General features: G+C 50.4%; 3 protein-coding genes across 6 annotated transcripts; 2 read left to right on the plus strand and 1 right to left on the minus strand.

The window, feature by feature from the left end:
* The first annotated feature begins 334 nt into the window (after nucleotides 1-334).
* LOC1269704 (2-oxoisovalerate dehydrogenase subunit beta, mitochondrial) lies at nucleotides 335-2337 on the plus strand. Of its 2 annotated transcripts, none has more exons than XM_308350.5 (3): nucleotides 335-645; nucleotides 796-1665; nucleotides 1730-2337. In XM_308350.5, the coding sequence occupies exons 2-3, from the start codon at nucleotides 796-798 to the stop codon at nucleotides 1955-1957; spliced, it is 1098 nt and encodes a 365-aa protein (XP_308350.3). In that variant the 5' UTR covers nucleotides 335-645; the 3' UTR covers nucleotides 1958-2337. The 2 variants fall into 2 exon arrangements, with proteins under 2 accessions (XP_308350.3, XP_061501597.1); XM_061645613.1 differs by having other exon boundaries at nucleotides 494-655.
* Nucleotides 2338-2442: 105 nt separating this feature from the next.
* Nucleotides 2443-15440, minus strand: LOC1269702 (vinculin). Of its 3 annotated transcripts, XM_061645612.1 has the most exons (5): nucleotides 15297-15440; nucleotides 9399-9728; nucleotides 4673-7405; nucleotides 4496-4573; nucleotides 2443-2828 (listed from the first exon to the last, which is right to left on the minus strand). In XM_061645612.1, exons 2-5 carry the CDS (start codon nucleotides 9453-9455, stop codon nucleotides 2808-2810), a joined length of 2889 nt encoding a protein of 962 aa, XP_061501596.1. In that variant the 5' UTR covers nucleotides 9456-9728; nucleotides 15297-15440; the 3' UTR covers nucleotides 2443-2807. The 3 variants fall into 3 exon arrangements, with proteins under 3 accessions (XP_061501596.1, XP_061501594.1, XP_061501595.1); XM_061645610.1 differs by having other exon boundaries at nucleotides 2443-4573; XM_061645611.1 differs by lacking the exon at nucleotides 15297-15440 and adding an exon at nucleotides 14362-15186 and having other exon boundaries at nucleotides 2443-4573.
* A 928-nt stretch (nucleotides 15441-16368) lies between these two features.
* On the plus strand, nucleotides 16369-23768 carry LOC1269701 (DNA polymerase theta). Its single transcript, XM_564726.4, has 4 exons — nucleotides 16369-17720; nucleotides 17787-19025; nucleotides 19085-21171; nucleotides 21231-23768. The coding sequence occupies exons 1-4, from the start codon at nucleotides 16455-16457 to the stop codon at nucleotides 22630-22632; spliced, it is 5994 nt and encodes a 1997-aa protein (XP_564726.4). The 5' UTR covers nucleotides 16369-16454; the 3' UTR covers nucleotides 22633-23768.
* Nucleotides 23769-24053: the final 285 nt, after the last annotated feature.

The following is a 24053-nucleotide window of genomic DNA, read 5'->3' on the forward strand; positions in this document are numbered from 1 at the left end:
AAAACTGCTAATGGCACTTCGTGACACGACTTGCAGGGGATTGTTTTACACTGTTTCGATTAAGCTTTGCAACACACTCACGCTGGCGACAGAAATGGACACCGCTTTTCCGTGCTTTTCTTCACAATTTCACTGGAGAAAGAACGGACCACAGCCTTTGTTTCTGCAGTCGTCTCCCTTTCTGTTCATTTCATTTTGTGTCTTTTTTTTTCTTCTTGTCACTGACAGCAGCGAAAATATCCCACTGTCAAAGCTGTCAGTGTGCGTGCGTTGTTTTGATCCCATCTGGGAAATGGGGTATTTTTTTGGACCATATCATTTTAGTCGTTTTTGGTTTCTTTACATCGTGATACGTTACATATATCCTACTCACTCAAATGTTTTGATTTTAATTCATTTTTTTTCTTATGAAAACGGAGCCTTCACCTGAATGTGATCTGGCCATTTATTTTTGCCGATTTGACGCTTCACCAACGAGACCGGTCTGCACACTCCCACAGCGCTGGAACGAGATAACAGGACGTCAACAAGTTGTTTACAAGATTCGCACACGCAACTCATCCACTCGCCGGATTACTCGCGATTTGTTCGTGTTTCTGAACAGTTTTCTCATTTTACCTTCTGCCACAAAAACCGCAACCCGCAGTAAGTAAATGTTCGAATTCCTCGCACAGCCCTTTGCCCCACCGTGTGCCTTCCAAACAGCGATCCTCGAGCGATCGTACTCCATAGCAACAGAGGCAGACTGCCACGGTTACATAATTTCGCATTTCCGCCAACTCCTTCTCGCCGTAGATGAACGTTCTGCAGAAGCTGGTTTCAACGGGCGTTAAAACGCTGCCCCGGAATGGGCTGGTGCGCCACTCGTCCCACTTTGTGTACCAGCCCGACGCGAAGGCGCCGGTCGAGGGGCCCACGCAAAAGATGAACATGTTCCAGGCGATCAACCAAGCGATGGATATTGCACTGGAGCAGAACGAGTCGGCCCTGGTGTTCGGTGAGGACGTGGCGTTCGGTGGCGTATTCCGCTGCTCGATGGGACTGCAAAAGAAGTACGGCAAGCAGCGGGTGTTCAATACGCCCCTCTGCGAGCAGGGCATTGCCGGGTTCGCGATCGGTGTGGCCAACACGGGCGCCAAAGCGATTGCCGAGATGCAGTTTGCGGACTACATCTTCCCGGCGTTCGATCAGATCGTGAACGAGGCGGCCAAGTATCGGTACCGCAGTGGCAACCTGTACGATTGTGGATCGCTTACCTTCCGCGCACCGTGCGGTGCAGTCGGACACGGTGCATGCTACCACTCCCAGAGCCCCGAAGCGTACTTTGCCCACACGCCCGGTCTGAAGGTGGTGGTGCCGCGCGGACCGAACAAGGCGAAGGGTTTACTGCTGGCTTGCGTGAAGGATAATGATCCGTGCATCGTATTCGAACCGAAAACCCTGTACCGTGCGGCGGTCGAGGAAGTTCCAGTCGCTGCGTTTGAGTCGCCGATCGGTAAGGCGGACATTTTGCGCTCCGGTACCGATATCACGCTCGTGGGCTGGGGCACACAGATCCATGTGCTGCAGGAGGTAGCCAACATGGCAAAGACGCAACTCGACGTCAGCTGCGAGGTGATCGATCTGGTATCAATCCTTCCCTGGGACAAGGAAACGATCTGTAACGTAAGTAACACTACTCGCCTCGCCACCTATGGCCAATAGAGCACTAATCGATGGTTGGTTTTAGTCGGTTAAGAAGACGGGTCGCGTACTGATCGCCCACGAAGCCCCATTGACGAACGGATTCGGCGCCGAGCTGGCCGCCACCATCCAGGAAGAGTGTTTCCTGCATCTGGAATCGCCGGTGCTGAGGGTGACCGGTTGGGACACACCATTCCCGCACGTGTTCGAACCATTCTACATTCCCGACAAGCACCGCTGCCTGGCCGGCATCCGAAAGCTGATCAACTACTGAGCACTGTCCGCAGCAGTGAAGGGAGCGCTTCTTACATTCCTTTCTTCACTTTAAAAACCTTCAAATGATGTTGTGCAGAGAGATAAAGAGAGAGAGTGAAGCCTTATCGGCTTTGTTCGGTGTGTATGCGCTTACCTCATATTCCTATATATTCCAGATCGTGTAAGTTGGTTCAAAATCAACAGCACACACAGCAACGGATGCATTTATATTTGACGTGCCCTAAGGAGAATCGGGAGCCAAGGAAGGTTTAACTTGTCTTTCCTTTCGTGCTGGTCTCCTCCACCAACGGGTTCATTTTCCTGTGTAAGCTGTGTACTAAACGAATGCAAACAATATCTTGTGCCTTATTAAAGTCTTCCTGTTTGCTTATTTTCTAACGTGCTTTTTTCCATTTCATTCCTAAATCATCCGAAAAAAATCAGTTTCAGCGATGGTTTCTTTCTTCTTCATACACACGATGGATGGGAAGAGGCTGGAGGCTGTTAGTAGCTTTTTTTTAAATATATTTCTACAACTTGAAGAAAAAAGGAAATAAAAACAATTGGTAGAAAAAGAGAACATAGAATGCAAATGTGTGTTGCGTCAGTATTACAACAATAAATAGGCACTTGTTAATATATATAGTTACAGTTCTATCCACTTTCGTTTGAAGGTTTGAAGGTTACAAAAGTTTCTTCTACGTATCTTTCTGCCGCATTTCCTCTCCAGCTGCCATCAAATGACCACGATGAGGAGGACCATAGTAGGGTGCGTGCGCGTGTTTAGCTTGCCCTGGTTGCAGTATCGCGGATGTCCCCTCTGCTAATCATTCCTTCGTCTCTTCCTTTTGTTTTTGCATTGCTTCGGATCAGTACGGGCTTAAATTCATCTACAAAAATGCGTTGATTGTTAGAGGCAGGCGCTTGTTTGCACACTATTTTCTGTTCTATCATATTGTTATGATTGGTTGGTTGGTTGGTTGGTTGGTTGGTCGGTCGATTGACTTTAATTGTACGATCAATGTTCGGGTACATGTTAACTACTGTTCTTGTCTGTCTGTCTGGGTAAACGAGGGATGGTTTTAGTTCAACATCAACCCAACTCGGCACAAAACACTTAGAACGGTATAAGAAAATGGAGTTGTTATACAAAGTACATCCTAACACGAAAGAACTAGCTGTCACTCGTAGTAGCTGTAACACGTGTGTAACTAACGATTAATCACTACCGAAAGAAGTCTTACTCTCTAGTTTGAAAAACGAAACACACGATTGTTACTACTGCGTAAGTGTTTAAAAAGGTTGCTAGTAGAATAGTTTTCATTTGTTTTAGTTTGTCTTACGTTTCAAATTATTGCACTACTTACAGAGCGATCAAACAGTGAACACGCGTGTCGCGATGGTGTTACACAATTAGTTCAAATTCAAAGTTTCACAATTCAAACAAACTGCTTGCACAACAAACGGTGTTAACAACAACATAACTAACGCTTTCTCTCCCTCTCTCTCACCTGCATTGTATGCGTCTTACAGTATTGCATTTCCTTTTCATTCTGGATTAACGGGTTGCTTACTTGCACTTGTAACTGCTAGCGTTCTACTGCTTGCTCTACAGTAAGTAATTAGTAAAATTAGCACAACATTTAATAACTCACAATCACACACTCGCGGTGAGTATTTTTGCTGCCTTTCGCACACTATTTGCGCTCTATAACATTAAGTATTTAAGGTAGTAACAGAGCAGTTATTATAGGAAGGAGGTTCGTTTGTTTAAAAATCCATCTGCATCAACACTTGACGGTCCGTCGTGCCTGTACCTTCATTCAACCGTTTGCTTGTTTATAAATATCTTGGCCTTTGCAAGAGTAGGTTCGTTGTCCTTCTGGTTTCTTCACTTTCTTTTTAACAATCCACGTTTAATAATGGGTTTTTACCTTTTGTTTCTGTTTGTTTCATGTGTGTGTGTGTTTCTATTAAAGCTTGTTACGGTAATTGCTTTGTTTTGCGATTCTATATAAAAACTTTACGTCAATAACGTGTTATAAAACTCTCTCCCCAACCTCCCGGCTAGCTAGTTGGGCATTGTACACTTTGTAAGAGCATTTTACATCCCATTTTCTTAACATATTTGGCAACATTTCTTCAACCTTTCGCTAAGGTTCATCCTTACACTTCCGTCATCCCATCCCTTTGCGATTTGTCGTACATTCTTGTGCGTCCTCTTCTTCATCCGCCACAGCGTTCATCTTGCTTTTGTTTCTCTTTTCTTCCTTTTCTACACGACTTCGTTTGCTTACCTTGTAAAATAATTAAACTTTCAGCTGCTTTGCGACTTCTTGCGTACGGGAGCAACACACAACGAGTTTTAGGGGACAACGGACAGATTTAAAAATAAAACGCAACATGGAAGACACGGAATTCGGTCGTGCGGGAACACAGTTGCACAAAAACAGTAACGGGACAACGATGAACGGATACGGAGGGGGGCGAGAGGGGGTGCTAGTGCGGGGATCGGGAAAAGGATCCCTTAGTACTGATACCAGGGCTGTCGACGTACCCAGCGTAGCCGTTGGTTGGTTTGGTCCGATCGGATCTTGATGCTGGCACCTTCAGCCGCTCGGACCGTTTCCTTGACCTGTGTGTGAACGAAAGGAAAAAAACGAAGAAATGTAAGAAGTCTTTCTCTCTCTCTCTCACGACCTGCCACCAGCATCGCAATCGCAATGGAACTTACACTCTGCATGAGATTCTGCGCGTTTCCAACGAGCATCTCCGTAGCTTCGCGATCCTCCTCCGAGCCCTGCGCACCGAGCATGGTGGCCTTCACCGTGGACAGAATCTTGAGCTGCGTGCCGATGGTCGGTATACGTTCGCATACCTGCAGCAGATTGGTGCGGATGCGCTTGTCCGTACACTGACGGGCGAGCTGCTTCGCCAGGCGCGTCACATCCTCCGACGCCTCGGCGATCTGCTTGGCCGTTGCAATCAGCTCTCGCTTGCTGCCCTTCGAATCCGCTCGCACCAGCTCGGACAGACGGGCCATCAGCACGGCCATGCGCTTGGCCGCCGCAATGATCTCGTTGTCCTTGGACGACCACTGGCGCACCTCCTGGTGCAGACCGTGGGCGGCCATCAGGATCGGCTGGTTGGCGTGGGGCATGCTGCCCGCCTGGAACACGTCATCCTCGTCGTCCGTCTCGGCGACCGGCGGTGGTGGCCGCATCGGTGGGACATTCTCGCGCGGTAGCGGAGGTCGCGGCGGTGGTACGACTTCGTGCGAACCGCCACCCAGCTGCAGCTGCGAAAGATCCGGCATCTCCGGTACGGTGGGTGCGTGCGTGACAGCACCGCGCACATTGCGGACGCTCTGCAGCAGTGCCCTGTTCGCTTCGCGCCAGTTCGACGCCGCTATCGGGTCGCTAATGTTGGTGGAAACGTTCTTTGCCTCCTGCACCATGGGCGAAATCGACGCCTGCAGCTGATCCGAGGCTCCATTCAGACGGTCAATGTACTCCGGATCCTCCGAGTTGTCCGCTTCCTGTTTGGCCACCAGCAGCACACGGTTGGCGAGACGCGCCTCGCTCGACGTATTGTCGACCATCTTCTGTGGCTGGCGCGTACGGATTGCGTCGTCGCACAGGAACGAATGTTTCTGCATCTGCTTCTCGGACGCTTCGATGAAGTCGGCCGGATCCGTCGCCTGGTCGCAGAGCGTACGCATACGCAGGATCGTGTCGGCGTACTGCTGCTTCAGATTGTTCAAGTGCTCCTCGGCCGCTTTGCTGGTCGGATAGTTCATCCGGATCCGGCCGGCCGACACGAGCTGCGGCGTCAAGCTGTCGATCTGGTTGGCAGACGCGAGCAGACCCTCGGCCAGCTTCTTGTTGCCACCCGAACCGCCAGCTGCCACCATGCGGCTCGTCTTCGACGCACGGTTGCTGAACGCCTGCAGCCGGTTCGACTTCTGGTTGAAGTTTTGCTCCCGTCCCGGCGTTCCTTCCGGCTGCGCCACCGCCTCCATGAACTGCTTCAGCGGTGTCGAGATGTCGATAAAGTCCTCGACCACGCGGTTCACCACCGCATCCTGGATCTGCTTCTTCAGCCCGTGCAGCTTCTCGTTCAGCCGGCGTGCCAGCTCCTGCGCCTGGGGCGTATGGCCGAGACCGTTGTTGCACATCTGCGAAAAGTCGTGCGCCAGCTGCTCAACCTCATCGCACAGCTGGGCCATCTCCGCCTTCTGATGCCCACCCAGTCCGTCCGCAACGCGGCGACCCTCGTCCACGATCAGCGCGATCGCTCGCACACCCAGCCCCCGGTCGTCGCGGGCAGGATTCTGCAGCCAGCGGCATGCCTGCTCCAGCCGGCCCTGCACCGTATGGGCCGTCTGCTGCAGCCCGGCCTTGTCCACGCCCATGATCGCATTCAGCACCGACTGATCCAAGCTGCCCAGCTTATCGCGAATGTCGCGCGCAATGTTGTCCGCATGCGGCGTCGTACCCTTGCCCTCCTGGCGCAGATCGCACAGCGTGTTGGTCATGGCCGTAATGTCACCGGCCAGTTTGCGCAGAATGTGCGAGTCCTGCGGCAGGCAGCGATCGGCCACCTTCAACCCATTCTCCACGATCTGGCGCAGTGCCTTCTCGCCCACGCCACCGCGCAGCGCGTACGGGTTGCGCAGCCACTCGTTGGCCGCCTCCAGCTTGTTGCGGATCGCGTTCTGTATCTTCTTCAGCACGGTCAGATTGTCCAGCTCGCTCTGGTCCTCGTCGTACGTGGTGAGCTGCAGCACGCGAATGATTTCCTGCAGCTCCTCGCTCATGCGCGAAGCAAGATAGTTCCTGTTTTCGGCCGCCTCCTCCGAACCCTTGCCGCTCTGCTCCGCGATCAGGATGTACACCTTCATGCTGCAGATCAGGATCGGTGCCAGGATCTTCAGCTGCTCCAGACAGCGCACCAGAATCTCGCTGTGCACCTGGTGCGTCAGCTCCTTCTCGCGCGCACCCACCTGCGCCGTTACCTTGCTCAGACACGGGGACAGATCCTTCAGAAATTGCACCAGATCCTCCATCGAATCAATCACCTCCGACACGGCCAGATAGTCGAGCACGCGCTTGCACTCACGCACGATCTTGCGCACCTCGGACTCGTCGAAGCACAGCAGCAGCGAGGACGTGCCCTGCAGGATGCCGCGCGAACCCTCGATCAGCTTCTTGCGTGCCGGGCCGGAGAATGGATCGGACCGCAGCATGAGCGACGCTTCCTCCAGGAGCTGTGCCGCCGTTTCCACGCGCGTTAGCGACGCGGGCATATCCTGCTTCAGTATGTCGTCGTCCGAGTTCTGTATCGTTTCACGTCCGACGCGCACAAGGTTCGTCACCGCCACTGATACCGCTTGCACTGGTTTGCCCAGATCGGGCATTGCGTTGCCATCTTCCGCCTCTTCGTGGAGTATGACCAGCCGGGAGACCTAAGGGGAAAACGGGAGGAATGAGGATTGTATTATTATTATTATTATTGCATCAACTACAAATAAAACACAAGCCCCACATTGAGACGGACGAATGGTGTTACTAGCGGATGTTATTTAAATGTTTTCTTTTCCCACGACATTATATCACTGTGCATCGAGCCAAATGTACATTTTTGGGCACGTTTCATGACACGGATGCACGAATTGCACAACTATGTGCCTATATGCCCCAAACTAAACCAAACGCTAGCTAGGTCACCTTATAATATATTATACGGTCGTCTCGCATTGGTGCAAACCGGCCACCGTCCGCCCGGTGTCGTTCTGTCTATATTACTCGGCTTTATTAAAAAAAAAGGTAGGAGCAGCAGGATAAGGGGAAGAGAAAACGATATTCCCTTTCATTGCTCAAGACAGCTGGAAAACAGCCAAGCCCGACGGGTGGGGCCGACGATTAGTCGCCGTCTTTTCGCCGGCAAAAAAAACCACGCCTCCGCGAAGGACGGCACACTGCCAAGGATTTTCTTTTTCATCATTGAAATAGTGCCAAATTAATCTTCCCTGCACAATCTGCCCCGATCAATATTCGCCCTCATTTTGATTACGAGGTTTTATGCGCCTGTGTGTGTTTTGTGTGTTGCTTCTCTATGCTTTCCATCAGTTGGCACTCCTAGGAAAAAAGGGCAAGCTACCGAGCTACCGAGACGTGTCAGGTTCGACCGTCACACTCGTTGGTTAAGGGGGCTCGATTGTGATCAATTTAATACCCATTAATCACTCAGCGATCGAACGCATCTACAGCACTTTGACGCCACACACCCTGACACCCATTTAATTGGCCAAAGTGCATCTCGCCTGTACTATTCCTACACGTCATCCTAAAGACAATTTCATGATTAAACCATTGCAAGCAGTTCCTGGCTAACAAAAAACGCTCCAAAACTGTCGCCAGCCAGGTCGTTTCTGTTGCTGAAATTCAAGTCAGGTGTATCGCCCTGCTGCTAGCAGCTACGTTTGACTTTGTCTCGATAATGGGCTATAAAAACAGCAGACAACATCGTAAAAGTCAGAAAACCGCATCCAACATGCTCTAGCATGCATTCGGTACGCAACGGTCACACACGCGGTCCTTTCCTCCCTCATCCTTCTCTTCGTTTGCGGTTTTCCCTTCTGCGTGCGGTGTTCTCACCACATTCAGTTACACACAGTTTATTTGCCCCGGGGGTTAGTGGAAAACACGGCTTAGCAAGTCCTACTGCTTCTTTTCCCTGCTAAGCTTCCAACGAGTAGTTGCCGCCCAAACCGACCGAGCGACCCCCAATGGACGCTCCGCATTCGAGTGATTCATGGGCTATTTTTGGCAAAACAAAACAGGCAGTACTACTACTACGTACGACCGGCACACACAATCGAGCGGTTTGCGGCGAGTGTGAAATTGGACACTACGAGACAGTAACGGGGGACGGGAAGGGCGTCCTCGTCGGTCGAAAAAAGAAACGAAAAGGGAATAACAGTTTCTTACACCCCAATCAACACTGTTTGTCATTTACGATGAGCTGTTTGTGCGTGTGTGTGCGTATCTGGCGTCGATCGCACAACAACCGGGCACTGCAATTCCATCAAGCCGTATCTCGTCTGCTGATCATCAGCACGGCACGGACGGCGGCCGTGTGCTAAAATTAAATTCCTTCACATAATCCACTCCACCCTCAGCATAATGTGCGGTGTCCATGCCTGTGTGTGTATGTTAAGTCTGTCGTCACTAGAAAATTCCCCTGAAGAGTCTGAAACTAACTCCATTACTCCACCCAACCAAATTTGACACGCACGTCCAAGATCGCATTCAATGACACCGTCTTCCGGCTCAGCTTGGGTGGAATGGTTTGTTGGTAAATGAAAATAACGTTTCACTGTGTAAAGGAGCAGCAACAGGATGCCAATGTTCGAGTTTAACCAATTTTCTGTGGCGTTACGCGCCTCTCTATCGTACCTGCTGGGCCACTGGCTCCAAGATGCTCTCGATCGTTTTCGTGTGAAACACAGGCATTTTGCTGCTGTTGCAGTTGCTGAAGCTGATGGTGATGATGCAATTTGCCGGTTATCTCTCGTTCCCTGGGTGGTTGCTGCTTATGATGCGCCCCTTGCGTATCGTCGAAAGATCGATGCGCACGCGCACGTGATCACTCGATCGGGCTGCTTAGATGGTGTCTGTTTATGTACGCCCGCGTTGTCGTTATGTTTCTTCGCAGTTTCCAGCCGGAATCATCCAACCGGAAGAGCAACCGTCTCTCTATAGGCCGACACAGTGCGGGACGACGATCTGAAATAAAAAAGGCGCAGAAAGCAAACGAAACGTTAGCGGACTAATCGAATGAACACACGCTATTGCCACGCTGTTCCGAAACTGGAGCAACGTGTCGTTTGGGGATTTTGTGAGGGCATAGAGGGGAAGATTCTTCCCAAGGCCACCGTCATAGCGTCGTTGTTTCCTTTTTTTTTGTTTCCATCACCAGCTGCGATGCGAATATACATGCTTTGCTCTAACCGTTGGTAGGTTTTGATTGATCTTTTCGATACGCTCTGGTAAATTTTTCGCGCCCGTTTCTCGACTCTGTGTGTGTGTGTGTGGAGCCGCGTTCTTCTTCCCACACGGTGACGACCACGGCAGGAAAGCGTTCCAACCGGAGGTCCGAAAATGGTCAGACACGCGACTGGCATCGCGGAGCCGCGGACACTACGCCCACGACGTCCTCTCGTCGTCATCGTACGCACACACCGAGCAGCATATGGTACACGCGGTGAGATGGTGACGAAACGATGGATTTCACTCGGATCTTTTGTATTTAAATGGACCGATGACGATCGATACCGTGGTGCGATTGCTTCGAAGACAGCGGAAGTACAAGTGTTCTTTAGATCAGATACAGTTTTCTCTTCTCTTGGCGCCTTGATTGTCTTGTTGTACATGGACACTAAATAAATGGGAATTATAGCTTCTAAGGAGATGGTTTAAGCGTTCAATCAGTATAACCAGATTTACTTTTCCTTCCATAGAACCACCCACTCTCTTGAGATGTTTGAGTGCTTTAAAGGGGATTATTACCCGCGGTAAGTCATGTTCCGCTAGTTGAAGCGAGTTCTGGAATAAATTAACGCCCTCCTTTTTGTCACGCCACAACCAAGGACTGGGTGGCCCTGGTGGTGAACCCCAGTGAAGCGTTTGACCCTTGAGACGACATCCTCTGCCCACTCTCACTCACACTCGCTCTCGCAAGGGCCACAACCTCGTAGTCAAAAATAAAAAACGAAACTTCAAATCCTTCCCCCTCTTTCCCTGAGGTCGGGTGTCGCTGCCGCCGGATGTGGAGCGACGACACACCGAAAACCACACGAACCAACGTGAAAACAAAAGCAAATTGCGAGAAGCTAACGTTCACCAGCAGCAACAACAACAGACATAAATCCCCAGCAACACCTCAACCGGGCCGACGGACAAACGGGCATGCACTTGACATTGAAGCACTGCAAGGGCCATCCGTTTCTCTTTCGCAGTGGCGCTTCCACTCCGAAACCCCATCAACCCGCCAACGACGTCAGCAGTTCCTTTTGTGGTGTGGCACTCGTTGCGATCGTCGATTCCCTTTGGACGATGGTGACACACTGGTGTTGCCATTTTTTTCCCTCTTCGTCTCATGTACGTTTGTTATCATTTTCCGTTTTGAAGTTCAAACAAGCTTTTATGGAGGGGCATTCTTAAATTTATGCGTCACCTTTCGGCGACGGTGACGACATGTAGGGCTGCTTATGGGTGTACCACCGTGCTCAAGGTAACGAGCCCGACAATGTACAGACCAAACCGACCACCAGTACGACGTCACCAAAATGTAATGAAAATGAGTCGTTAGTTCGTTAGGAACCGGGTTAAGCCACAACGGACGCCAATAATCTGACGTAACTGCCCTGCAGAAGCGTGTGCACCATATGGTGGTGATGCTTGAAGCTGTGATTTAAGTTCCACTAACACTGACATATGGACACATACCAGACAACCGTCTCTATTTTATTAATCATGGCCCACGGACAAAACGAAGATCGCCGGATCGCCACCACATCGGTGTGATTCTATTCGAGTCAAGTGTTTCTTTGTGATAAAATCTTTTACGCCACAATATCGCTACATTCGCTTCCGTTCTCCGGGCAGAAACGATCATGTGGGCGCCAACCACCGGTGTTGATCCTCAATCATCAACACTTTAGGGGCAGGGGGGGGGGGGGAAACAGAGCCCGGTTGGTGTCAAAATTCATCAGTCAGTGGATGATGATGATGATGTTGGCCAAACAGTTTCTTCCATGCTTCTGCTACACCGCTTTGTTGACGATCGGATTTAAAGTGGAATTTGCGATAAAGCGCTCCGGCGCGTGGGTTTAAACGATCGCGCGAGCGGTGGTAGAGCGATCGCTAGGGGCAACACAGCACACACAGGTGACCGACTACTACCACCCTACCTTTTCCCGACTCGAGGGACACTCTCGAGGGAAACCACCAGCCTTCGTTGGTGTTTATTAATAGAGAAAGAAGCAAACAAGCGGTTGGGCCTACACTCACTGTGTGTAGAGCACACAGGGGGAAACGCGCTCAAGGAAAACAGATCTGAATATCGCACCGTGAAGGTGGTGTGGTCTGCCGATCTCCCAACTGGAGGTGTGGAGCAGAACACACCGCCGTAGATGGACCGCGTTCTGGCGGGAAGAAGCTGCCCGAGAAGCATAAATACTGCAAAACAATATTGTTTATGGGACGCGGCGTACCGTGTGCCGTATCTATTTATTCCCTGTTTTGTTTTTTAAAGGTAGTAACCTTCTTTTTTTTAAACTTGCCTCTCTTTCGTTTGTTGCCTGCTCCATTGCTACCCCTCCATTTGCCAACGATCGCCCACGCAAATCCCATTATATTTAAATTTCGAAACGGATAAAACGGATTAGGACGGAAAGTTTTTCCCACCATGCTTTGTCAACATTTGGCCAAAATTTTCCCACCCCTTTAACCTTGCTGGCAAGTGTTTCCATTTGAAGGGCATTACACACAGTACTGCGAGGAGGAGGAGTAGCAGGAATAGCAAAATAAAGCATTGGAGCCACTTTACAGTGCAGGAATTCGTTGCAAAGTGTGTGTATATGAGAAAAGAAAAAAAAATCAATACCCTTTGGGTAATGGAATCACACACACACGGCATGTGTAATGCACGAAAAAGGAAACCTGCCTCCATCTAATTAGATCCCGTACTGGGCAACTGGGCGAAAGTGTCGGTTATTATTAGAAGACGCCCCAACCCGTACCTTCACGGTGGAGATGGAGCGCAAGGCATACGGTAAGGGGATGTGGGGCAAATAACACCCAACGCGGGGCCAGTACACACACACACACACACACACGTGGCGTTAGAAGGAAAACATGAATCATTCAGCAAACAAAACAACATGTGTGCGATGTAATGTGGCTGGCAGTCAAGTTTAGATAACACTATACTTGGAAATGGGAGGGTTTTAGAAGGTGGTGAATAAATAAATAAATACATTTTCCATTCTTAGTTTTATTATTTACCCAATTAAATTCAATTATAAAAGGGAAATAAAACAAGAGTCAGTTTTAGTGTCATCCTAATAATATTAGAACAATACCGTACGGTCTGAGGGGAAGAGGATCGTTTAAATTCACTCTTTACGTTCGAGCAATGAAGCAGAGCCATAGCGAAGACGTCAAATACTGGATACAACAATCAACTGCCTCTCTCGGCGTGGGTTCAAATCCGAAAATTCGATTCTGTCTTACACGTGTTTTTAAGAGTGATAGCGCGTTTAAGAGTGATTTACCAAATAAATGAATTTTGAGTATAAAATATTGTTCAACAAAACACCAAATTCTTATATAGTTTGCCCTTACAGGGGTTTTCAGGGGTGTTCTCATAGTTTTGGGACATATCCTTGACTCTTTCTAGTTGGATAGGATTCTTGGAAATTCCTATTGGATTTCTACAATAATAAGTTTGCTATAGAGTCCAATTCCAGCTGCTTTCAGTTCATTTCGAATAAGAAAAGTCAATAAAGTGTCCCATAGCTATGACACCTCTTCTAGAAACCCCTGTATTCCCCCTTTCCCTACATTGGAGTCTCTTTTACTCAGATTATACGCTACAACGAGAGATATTGCACTTCTTGCTTTATGAATCAACCCTATCAACTTGAATGTGTTCTGTCATCCCCCCCCCCCCCCCCCCCCCCCAAATGATGGACGACGTCGTGTCTTGATGGACAAATGGCTTAAGCTCTCTACGCTCTCTTTATCAAAAGACCCTTTTTTATCAAAATAAACAACCAAAAGGTGCACGCCCAGCCGCTTATCAGTCTTATCGGTGGATTGCTTCAACGCACGCTGTGCATTGCGTTAAAAATGTCGAATTCCACCGCTTACATCTAGAACCATTTTCGAGCCAAATTTAAATGCCGTCGTTTGGTGTGAGATCATGCCCACTTTTTCGAGCTGTAAAAGAAACGAACACTCTCCAAAAGAAAGAAAGAACCATCGCGACCGGGTATAAACAATTGTGCTTCATTGGCTGTGGCCCACCGAGGCAGCATTCGCATTCGGTCATCGATAATTATACACACATTCCGTTCAATGCACACCATAAACTTGACTTTCTTTGCAAATGCCACCCTTTTTTTGCTTCAATTTAACGCTCACACACACACACACGCGCGGGTTTGTTCCGCTGCTGGACAAGGGATCAACCGAGCAATCGCGAGAGGAATGCAGTCGTTGCACTTTTTACTGGATCCGGATCTCTTGCAAGATCACACGGACGGTTGGGGGTAGTTCGTCTCACCATGAGCAGCATTTGTCTCATCCGGGTATTCACAGCCTCCTGCAATCGTCTTCCACATGGGGAACTTACACTGGCGCAAAGCGTACTGCGATCGTGAATGCTTCTAATTCCACGGTAAGCACGCCTTTTTAATTTACTTCCACACGATTTCCAACTTCTATTCAAACACCACCGTTCACCAAAAACGGGCACAAAACTCGGAACACGGGGCGACGACGGTTCTCGCCTCACCTGCACGAGGGAATCTATTCAAGTGAGACACACCGCAACACGCAGCTGAGGATGGTGGGGTCTCTCGCGCGCTGAGATGAGATCATTCGCGCTTTGCGCGAGAGTGTGTTGTGTGTTTGTGCTTTACCTCCCTTTTGCTTTCTTTGTTTTTAAGATTTTCTTCACCGCACACGCCACAGACACACACACACGCACACACTGTAGGGCGGCCGATCGGCCAATGCATTCTGAGATGGTTACACCGTTACTCGAACAGCACACCGCGGATGTGTCGCGGATTCGCTCTTTGCTCTCGCACGACATTCTTCTTCCCTCGCATGGAAATCTGTTGCAGGCGGATTAATCTAATTTGCTATCGCACAAGTTGCTTCTTCGCGTTATGAAATAAACCTTAAACTTGCGTTGCGATGCGAATGCGCCACCCAAACAGTATCTGGGTGATGAAGTAACCTTTTCTTTCCAATAGAAACCGCAAACACGCTCCCCAACCCCAACGCTCACGGCACCACACCAGCAGGCTCCGCTCCAACGGGAGCAAATCACGTCTTCAACTTCTATTTTCTCTACACACAACACACTCGCACGCACGGGAGCAATTTTACACCGTACACGGAACACAGCTCAACAGAGAGGAGCAGAAGAACGGTGCGTTTCCTTTTATGGGCGATTCTTAAAACAACATATTTCTATGCACAATTCTTCGCTGTTCTATTCCAAACGACACTTCCAAAGATAAATTGTAGGAAAAAAAGAGAAAAAAAACGGGAAAATACCTGTGTGGGGGAGGCACTTTGTACACGCTTCGGCTGAGGGAGGATTATGCGAGACGTTTTGATCAGGGTCCGCGGTTTGGGACAGCACCACCGCTCGCACGAACGTTCTGTATCAGACAGAAGTGTGTTGTTCTTTTTCTCCTGGCATTTCATTTCATGGCCCAGCGAGGTGTCGGTCTCGCACGTCGACAGCGTTTGACAGCACAAGTGTCACCAGAAATTACGCATGTCGATTGTCAAGGTTATTTTTCATATAATTATCGTGAGCAAATAAACAATTTTATCTCCAATTATACCTGTAGCAAATAAACTTTCTTTTTCGATGGAAAAAAAAATTAATGTGTTACCAAGGAAATAACAAGCCATGGCCACACCTTCTCGAAACCACTTTGGCGCCATCGCGATGTAAACAAACCGCTCGGCTGTCAAAGTTTGTTTTCAAAATCCCGCAACAACCAAGGTGGATTTAAAAATATCAGGTGGTGGACTCTAGTGCATTTTGACAATTCGTCACTTGACGTAAGGTCCCCAGGATTCAAACTTTGTTTACATTTATTGAATTTGTTCATATAATTTATCTACCCCATTTTTTCAATTAAATAATCTTTAAAAATATATTTTGAACTTTGCGAGTTCTTATTTAACATTAAAACATAGATTAAAGTGTGTTATTTTGTGTTATTCCGTGAATTTATTCTATAATTCATTGTGTTTTCGACATTTTTGATGATAAAAACTAAGAAACCATTATATTTTCAACTTTCACATTAATTCCTCATTATCTACGAGCCGCATGGACCATTCACGTGAGATTAGAACTCTTACTCACATGATTTTACATTTCGTGCATAAAAACATCATCAAATCTTTTGTTAATATATCTCATTTTTTCGATAAAATCAATAGACATACAAAAATGCACATAATAACAAAGAAAACTGCTCTATTTGCTAAGCTTTGTGTGCGGAAACCAATGGTTAACGGTTTTAAAATGACGTAAAGTCCCTCAACTATGGCGACCCCCCAAAGGCCCTAATCCACCACCTGATATTTTTAATCCACCTTGCGCAACAACCGAAACCTCTGTTCCCAACAGCTGGGTGGTGCATTTTTACTTTTGTACCGTGTTAATTTTCAGCTAGGTGAACGAAAACAAGCATGTTTTCTCAGTCGTTACAGCTGGGAGATAAAACGTTCGACGCCCTGGAACGCCAGCTTGCTAAACCGGTAACGCCACTAACCAACGGTCGGACAACAAGATCACACCAACGGAGCAAAGAGTTCCAGCACGCACCGAGTAGCACCGAAGAGGCGATTGAAGAGTCTCCCACCAATGGCAAAGGTCATGCCGAGCTGTCCCGCCAACGGAGTGTGCGGGAAAGGCTGCAGATGGTATCGACGCAGTCGCGAGGACGCAAAACCAAAAATCGTACCACTCGTACGGCGGGTCAAGAGCAAAAGTCAAACAGCAGCGATAACACGAAGAAGGATGCTACGAGTCCTTCGCTTTTACGGAAAGACAATTTATCTGAGCTGTTTAGCAGTGATATTCAGTTTGATGCTAGTCCATCCATCCGAAGAGATACTTTGAAGCGCACACAACGGGTGCGGGAGAGCGCAGCACCAGCGGACGAAGGACCTTCGCCGGAAAAGCAACCCTCAATTCGCCAGAGCGATGAGTTCGATGGGCTGTTTCAGAACAGTGCCTTTTCCTTAGATGCCTTACGAAGCCAGTCGATTGCAGCGGGACAAACCATGCCGAAGGAGAAAGAAGAAGAGGGCAGCTTTCATACACTTTTTGACCACAGCGATTTTACGCTGGATAAGGAACAGCAAACGGTTCAGTATCCGGAAGCGGAGGCGAAGATGACCGAGAGTGAGCTGGAGATCTTTAGCGAAACGCTGTTCGATCGTGCCATCACGGCCGAACCGGCAATGGATGAGCTACTGGAAGCAAGTGACTTTGTGGAGTCGCTGCGTGTCGATTCCGCCGACGAGGATGTGGCCCTCGATATAGAGAATGTAACCTTTTCCCAGCCACTAGCGTCAGCGAGCATAGCTTTGGCACAGACACAATCACACGATGTCAGTGAGCGACGGTCCAAGCATACGGAAATGGACGATTTTATCGAGTCAGAGATGGCCAACTCAGTGCTGCGTATGCCGGTGGATGCTTCGCTAGCGGACACAGTGGTGGGGAGGGATGGGGAGAGCAGTGGCTTGTTTTCTGGCAGCCTATTGAACCATTCCACAAAACCAGAGACTGCAAAAAGGCCACCACCTACTAGCATGAGCCTGGACGAGACGAAAGATTTACGATTGCTTGCCAACTGGGGTTTGCCGAGCACGGTTACGAGCGAGTACGCCAAGAAGGGCATCGTTCAGCTGTTCCCCTGGCAGGTGGAATGTTTGTCAAGAAAAGAGGTATCATCGTACTCCCTGATGTTTGCATGCATCTTCCTTTCTAACGCACCGTTTCCCATCTTGTAGGTACTGCTGGAAGGAAAGAATCTCATCTACAGTGCCCCTACCTCCGCCGGCAAAACGCTTGTGAGCGAGTTTCTGCTCGCGAAAACCGTCACCGAGCGGAAGCTAAAGGCCATGCTGATCCTGCCATTCGTGGCCGTGGCACGGGAAAAGATGCTCTACCTGAAAGATCTCCTCGAGCCGGGCGGGATGCGTGTGGAAGGTTTCTACGGTGGATATCATCCACCGGGAGGGTTCGAATCCGTCGATCTCGCAGTATGCACGATCGAGAAGGCAAATTCCATTGTAAACCGTCTGCTGGAACAAAGCGCCCTAACCACGCTCGGTCTCGTGGTGGTCGATGAGGCACATCTCATATCGGACCCCGGACGTGGTTACATCCTGGAGCTGCTGCTCACCAAGATCCGCTTTGTGGCGGCCCGCTGCGAGCATCGGATACAGATCGTGTGCATGTCGGCCACCTTGCCGAACATCGATCTGCTTGCCCGATGGCTTGAGGCGGACCTTTACCACACCGACTTTCGACCGATCGCGCTGGTCGAAATGCTGAAGGTCGGTAACACGATCTACAGTGCGAGTGGGGAAGCGATCCGCTATCTAAAGGGCACCCTGCACGGATACACCGTGCCGAAGGATGCGGACCACGTGGCGCTGCTCTGCCTCGAGACGATCCTGGACGGGTGTGCGGTGATCGTGTTCTGTCCCTCGAAGGATTGGTGCGAACAGTTGGCGATCTCGCTGGCCAGCACGCTGCACACACTGCGCAAGGAAAACCATCCACACGACGAGCTGCGGCGACGGTTGCGCGAGCAGCTGGACGGAGAGCGCCAGGAGGAGGTACTGCTCCAGCTGCGCAACTGTCCGGCCGGGCTGGACAGCGTGCTGGAGAAGACGGTACGGTACGGGGTTGCCTTCCACCATGCCGGTCTGACGACGGACGAGCGCGACATCATCGAGGGTTCGTTTCGGGACGGTGCGCTGCGAATCATTGTGGCCACCAGCACACTGAGCAGTGGGGTAAATCTGCCCGCCAGACGGGTGATCGTTCGGACGCCCAAGTTTGGCGGCAAACCGATGAGCTCGCTGACGTACAAACAGATGATTGGCCGTGCTGGACGTACGGGGCGGGACACGCTTGGAGAATCGATACTGATCTGCACGCCGGCAGAGGAAAAGATTGGCCGGGAGCTGATTGGGGCTGAGTTGCCACCGGTACGATCGTGCTTGGACAGCGAAAACTATGTAAGTAAAAGGTGAATTGTTGGAGTATTTTTGAAACTGCATTGCTCGTCTCGTTTTAGGCTCATCTGAAACGGGCGATACTGGAAATTATTGCATCCGGCAGTGCGACCACAACACAAGAGCTGGAAACATTCGTGAACGCAACGCTGTACAGTTGCGAGCGAGATTATCGATTCGAAGTGAACGATCAGCTGCTGCGCCCGAAGGCTTCCAGCTCGAAGAAATTGCCCACCGGCGAAGAGGAGGACGACAATGAGGAAACCGATCCGATCGTATCGTGCATATCCTTCCTGCTTGAGTATGAATTCATTCGTTGCTTGCAGCAGGACATCGTGGAGGAAGACGGCTCCACCACCGCCACTCCAAAGTCGACCAAACGCACCGTCCTCAGTGCGACACGGCTCGGTCAAGCGTGTCTATCTGCGTCGCTTCCGCCGAAAGATGGGTTCCTCCTGTTCAGCGAGCTGCAGCGTGCCCGCCAGTGCTTCGTGCTGGAGTCGGAACTGCACGCCATCTATCTGGTGACGCCCTACTCCGTCGCCTACCAGTGGCAGCAGATTGATTGGATGGATTTTCTCGACCTGTGGGAAAAGCTGCCGAGCGCATCGAAACGCGTCGGCGAGCTGGTCGGCGTGAAGGAATCGTTCATGGTGCGGGCGATGCGTGGTGCCGCCAATCTGGACTATCGCACGCTGCAGATACACAAGCGCTTCTACACCGCGCTCGCACTGCTCGACCTAGTGAACGAGGTGCCATTGTGTACCGTGGCCCGTCGGTTCAAATGTTGCCGTGGATTGCTGCAGAGCCTGCAGCAGGTGTCGTCCACGTTCGCGGGCATTGTGACGTCGTTCTGTGCGTCGCTCAACTGGACGCTTTTGCAGCTGCTAGTGGCCCAGTTTCGCGAACGATTATTCTTCGGCGTTGCGCACGAACTGCTCGACCTAATGCGCATTCCCTCGCTGAACGGGCAGCGCGCTCGGTTGCTGCACGACGGTGGCATTACCGGGCTGGTACAGCTGGCCAACTCGGACCGGCTAGCAGTGGAAACTATCCTTCACCACCGGACCAGCTTCGAGGCGGAGCGTGTGCGTGAGAATGAGAACGAGTACGACGCGGAACGACGAAAACGGCTGCGTAATCTTTACCTCACTGGCCGGGCGGGCGTAACCGTGGAAGAAGCGGCCCGGCTGCTCATTCAGGAAGCGCGCACCTATCTACAGTTGGAGCATGGGCTGGCCAATCCGAGCTGGTCGCAAGCAACAGAAACGAAGCCGAATGAGAGCTCCTCTGAAGCGAAAGACGAACAAGCAGCGCAAGATGAAAGTAAACGATCTGTGGCGATGGTGATCGTGGAAGAACAACCCTCCTCCAGCCTTTTGCTGTCGAATGGGGAATCATCCAACTGTGCAGCAGCACACTTTCACAACTCCCTGCTGATGGCGGACAGAAATGGCCAGGAAGACAGGAAGCAAACGGACATGCATGACGACGATAGCAGCAGTTCACGAATTACAATTATCGACGCTTGCAAGGATTTAACGACGTTCGAACAGTTGCGGCAGCTCGTTACCGATAAAACTGCCATTACGATCGCTTTCGGGGTGGAGCAAGAGGAAACCTCTGTCAAGAAAGCGACCATTGGAAGTCATTTACGAGCAGTCGAAACGAGGAGGACTAACCACAACGCTTCACGGTCCTTTACCTTTGACGATAATCTTTATCTCGCTGGCATGGCCATCAAACTGCAAGACGACACCACGTCCACCGTGTACTATATCGATCTGCAGGAGGAAGCCACCGCCATCGATCGTGCCGAAAAGGTTCGCTTTGTACGCACACTGTTCGGCAGGGAGCAGCTGACGATTACGATGCTTGATGTGAAGGATCAGTTGAAGATCGTTTACCGATCCGGACTGATACCGGTCGCGGAAGGCGACGAGGTGCTGGTAGCAACGTTCCAGGATCCTCGGGTAGCCTGCTGGTTGCTGCAAACCGATGCGGAAACGCTCACACTGGATGCAATGATCGAGCGGCACTGTCCCACACTGAAGCAAGCGGAGCTGAGATGGACCGGACAGCGCTGGGTAACGCCCAAGTGGACCGGACACGGGTTGAACCATCACAGCCCATTCGATGCCAAGCAGCGGTAAGTCGGTTTAACCACTGCAACGGGTGTATTTTAAATCTCCGCTTGTTTCTCCACAGAACCGCCGTTGAATGTCTGCTCGTGAGCGAGTTGATGGCATGCGTAAGTCAGCGTCTTGCCACTGCCAACGGTGACTCACTGTCCATCTGCTTCACCTCCCGTGAGATGCCCGTCCAGCTCGCGCTAGCCAGTGCCGAAGTGATTGGCTTCCCGGTCGATCGCGAACGGCTCGGCGCACTGATCGCGCAGCTAAAGGCGTGCCGCGATCGTATCGCGGAAGAGGCACGCAAACTCAACGGCAACCAACGGCTTGACTTTGGTTCGTCACGTGCCGTTGCGAAAGCGCTGCGATTGGCCGGGGGAAACGATCGGAAGCAGTGCCGCACGGTGCGTCAGGTGCTGGAACGGTTGGAAAGCCCACTGGCGGCACTCGTTATCGCCTATCGGAAGATAGAGAGCAATCTTACCCGCACCATCGAACCCCTGTATCGGATCGTTCGGCCCGGTTCGAACCGGGTGCATGGGCGCAGCTTCTGTTTCACCTCCACCGGTCGCATTACGATGCACGAGCCCAACCTGCAAACCGTAGTGAAAGACTTTACCGTCCCAGCCAGGCTGACGGAGGGAGGAGGAGGAGGAGGTGATGCGCCACCGCCACTGTTCAGCTGTCGCAGCACGTTCGCATGCTCCGATCCGGATGGCGGGACGGTGTTACTTTCGGCCGACTTTTGCCAGCTAGAACTATCCATTCTGACACACCTGTCGCAGGACCCGCAGCTAATGGCAGCCCTGGAAGGCGGTGGCAATGAAGCACCAGGGCACACCGAAGCACGCAGCGACGTGTTCCGTGCGCTGGCGGCACGCTGGAACCACTACGAGCGGGAGTCGGACGTGAGTGACGAGCTGCGCAACCGCACGAAAGCGATCGTGTACGGCGTAATCTACGGCATGGGCGTACGCGCAATGGCGGCCGAACTGCAGCTCGACGAAGATGCGGCACGGACGCTGATGGAGCAGTTTCACGCCACCTATCCCGAGATCCGCCGGTACATCGAGCGGGTCGTGCGGTTAACCCGCCAGCTCGGCTACATCGAGACGCTTACCGGGCGTCGACGCCACCTGCCGGCCATCACGAGCGAGAATGCGCGCGAACGGTCCGAGGCAGAGCGGCAGGCGGTGTGCACCACGATCCAGGGTTCGGCCGCCGACATCCTGAAGAACGCGATCGTGCGCATGAGGCGCAATTTGCGCAAATATCGCAACGTGCTGGAGCTGGAGCGGATACGGTTCGTGCTGCACATGCACGACGAGCTGATCTACGAGGTGCCCCGCAGCCAGCTGCACAAGATTGCCAAAATACTCAAATCAAGCATGGAGAACTGTGCCAAGCTGAGCGTGCCGTTAAGGGTAAAGTTGAAAGCAGGCCCCAGCTGGGGCACGATGCAGGAAGTGAAGATATAGGTAGAAAGATAGATAGATAGGTAATAGTGTAATTTCATTAGAATGTAGCCTTTTTTAAAGTGACCGTTTAATAGCTAATCGATAAAATTAAAAGCAGGCTCCATCCAGCTCCATTGTTCACCATCCAGCCCTTTCAAAGTATAACAAAGATGAGTCAACGGTGATGCCGTTACGCCATAGCAACAAATTTGAATCTAGCTAGCTCTGTTACCATAAACATGCAGTCAAGTGTATCGCACACCACCACCCACCACCACCCCCCCCCCCCCCCCCCCATGATTATTATCACGACTACAGTCTGTTCCCGAGTTACCCGGTTTCTGCGTTCCCGGCGAATCCGCGTAACTCGAATATCCGCGTAAGTCGAATTTCACATTTTTTGAATAAAATACTATTCATTAATCAGAGTTTTTGATTTTATTTAGTACTTTTATACACTTTATCATTTACTTGATATGATTTGTGCGAAAAATTCTAATATTTCTGGCTTTTAAGCGGTTTCAATTTGTTAGCAAAAATGCAATTCATACCGAACTTGAAGCAAATTGTACTGATTTGACATTTGATCTGTCAAATTTAGAAAACCGCGTATCTCCGAATCCGCGTAAGTCGAGAACCGCGTAACTCGGGAACAGACTGTACTCTCAAACTGCGCTGCAAGCAATATCAACTTCCGTTTGGAGCTGGAACACACAATCGCTCCAGTCTTAGTCGGAGGGGACGATAGTTGGTCATTTGTAAACACTTTGGGTGGCTTGTATTGTATTGGTGTGTGCGAAATATGCTACAATGTATTTGCCAGTGCCGGGATCAAAGCCCGTTTGGTATAAAAACCAGCCGCACGTCCAACTTCAGCATCACAACCGTGTCAGAAAGCAGCTGAAACCAACGCTGATTCCACACACATTATTCAAACGCTACAGCTTAGAAGCAACACCGAAGCAACAACCATGGACAAGCAAACCGCGACAGGACAGGCTATCAAGGCTGCGGTCAGCTCCCTGCCTAAAGGGGCATCGGATGGTCAACGTCAAGCTGCCGTTACAGGCGCCATCAAGAGTGTCAGAAAGTAAAGAGATGCTACAAAATAAAAATTGGCCATTTACGTGGCAGAATGTGTTCTGCTAATTAGAAAATGTTTGTTTTCGTAGTGTACTAGCCGTCCTTTTGAAAGAAATTTGGGGAAACGCTTGGAATGTTGTTAGTGTTGTTAGCTATTTGTCCGCCTGAAACACACTTAGCACGGTCCAATCCGGATTCCTCCGTTCTATGGTCCGGGTCACTGACCAAAGGATCGACAGATAGCGATAATATGTTGGAAAGAGAGAGAGAGAGAAATAGAGAGAGAGAGAGAGAGAGAGAGAGAGAGAGATAAAAAGGCATGTTGAGGTTGCACTTGAGCTGCGATTTGTGCAAGTCGA

Source organism: Anopheles gambiae, chromosome 2 (genome assembly GCF_943734735.2).
Source record: "Anopheles gambiae chromosome 2, idAnoGambNW_F1_1, whole genome shotgun sequence".
Classification (NCBI taxonomy): Eukaryota; Metazoa; Arthropoda; class Insecta; order Diptera; family Culicidae; genus Anopheles; species Anopheles gambiae.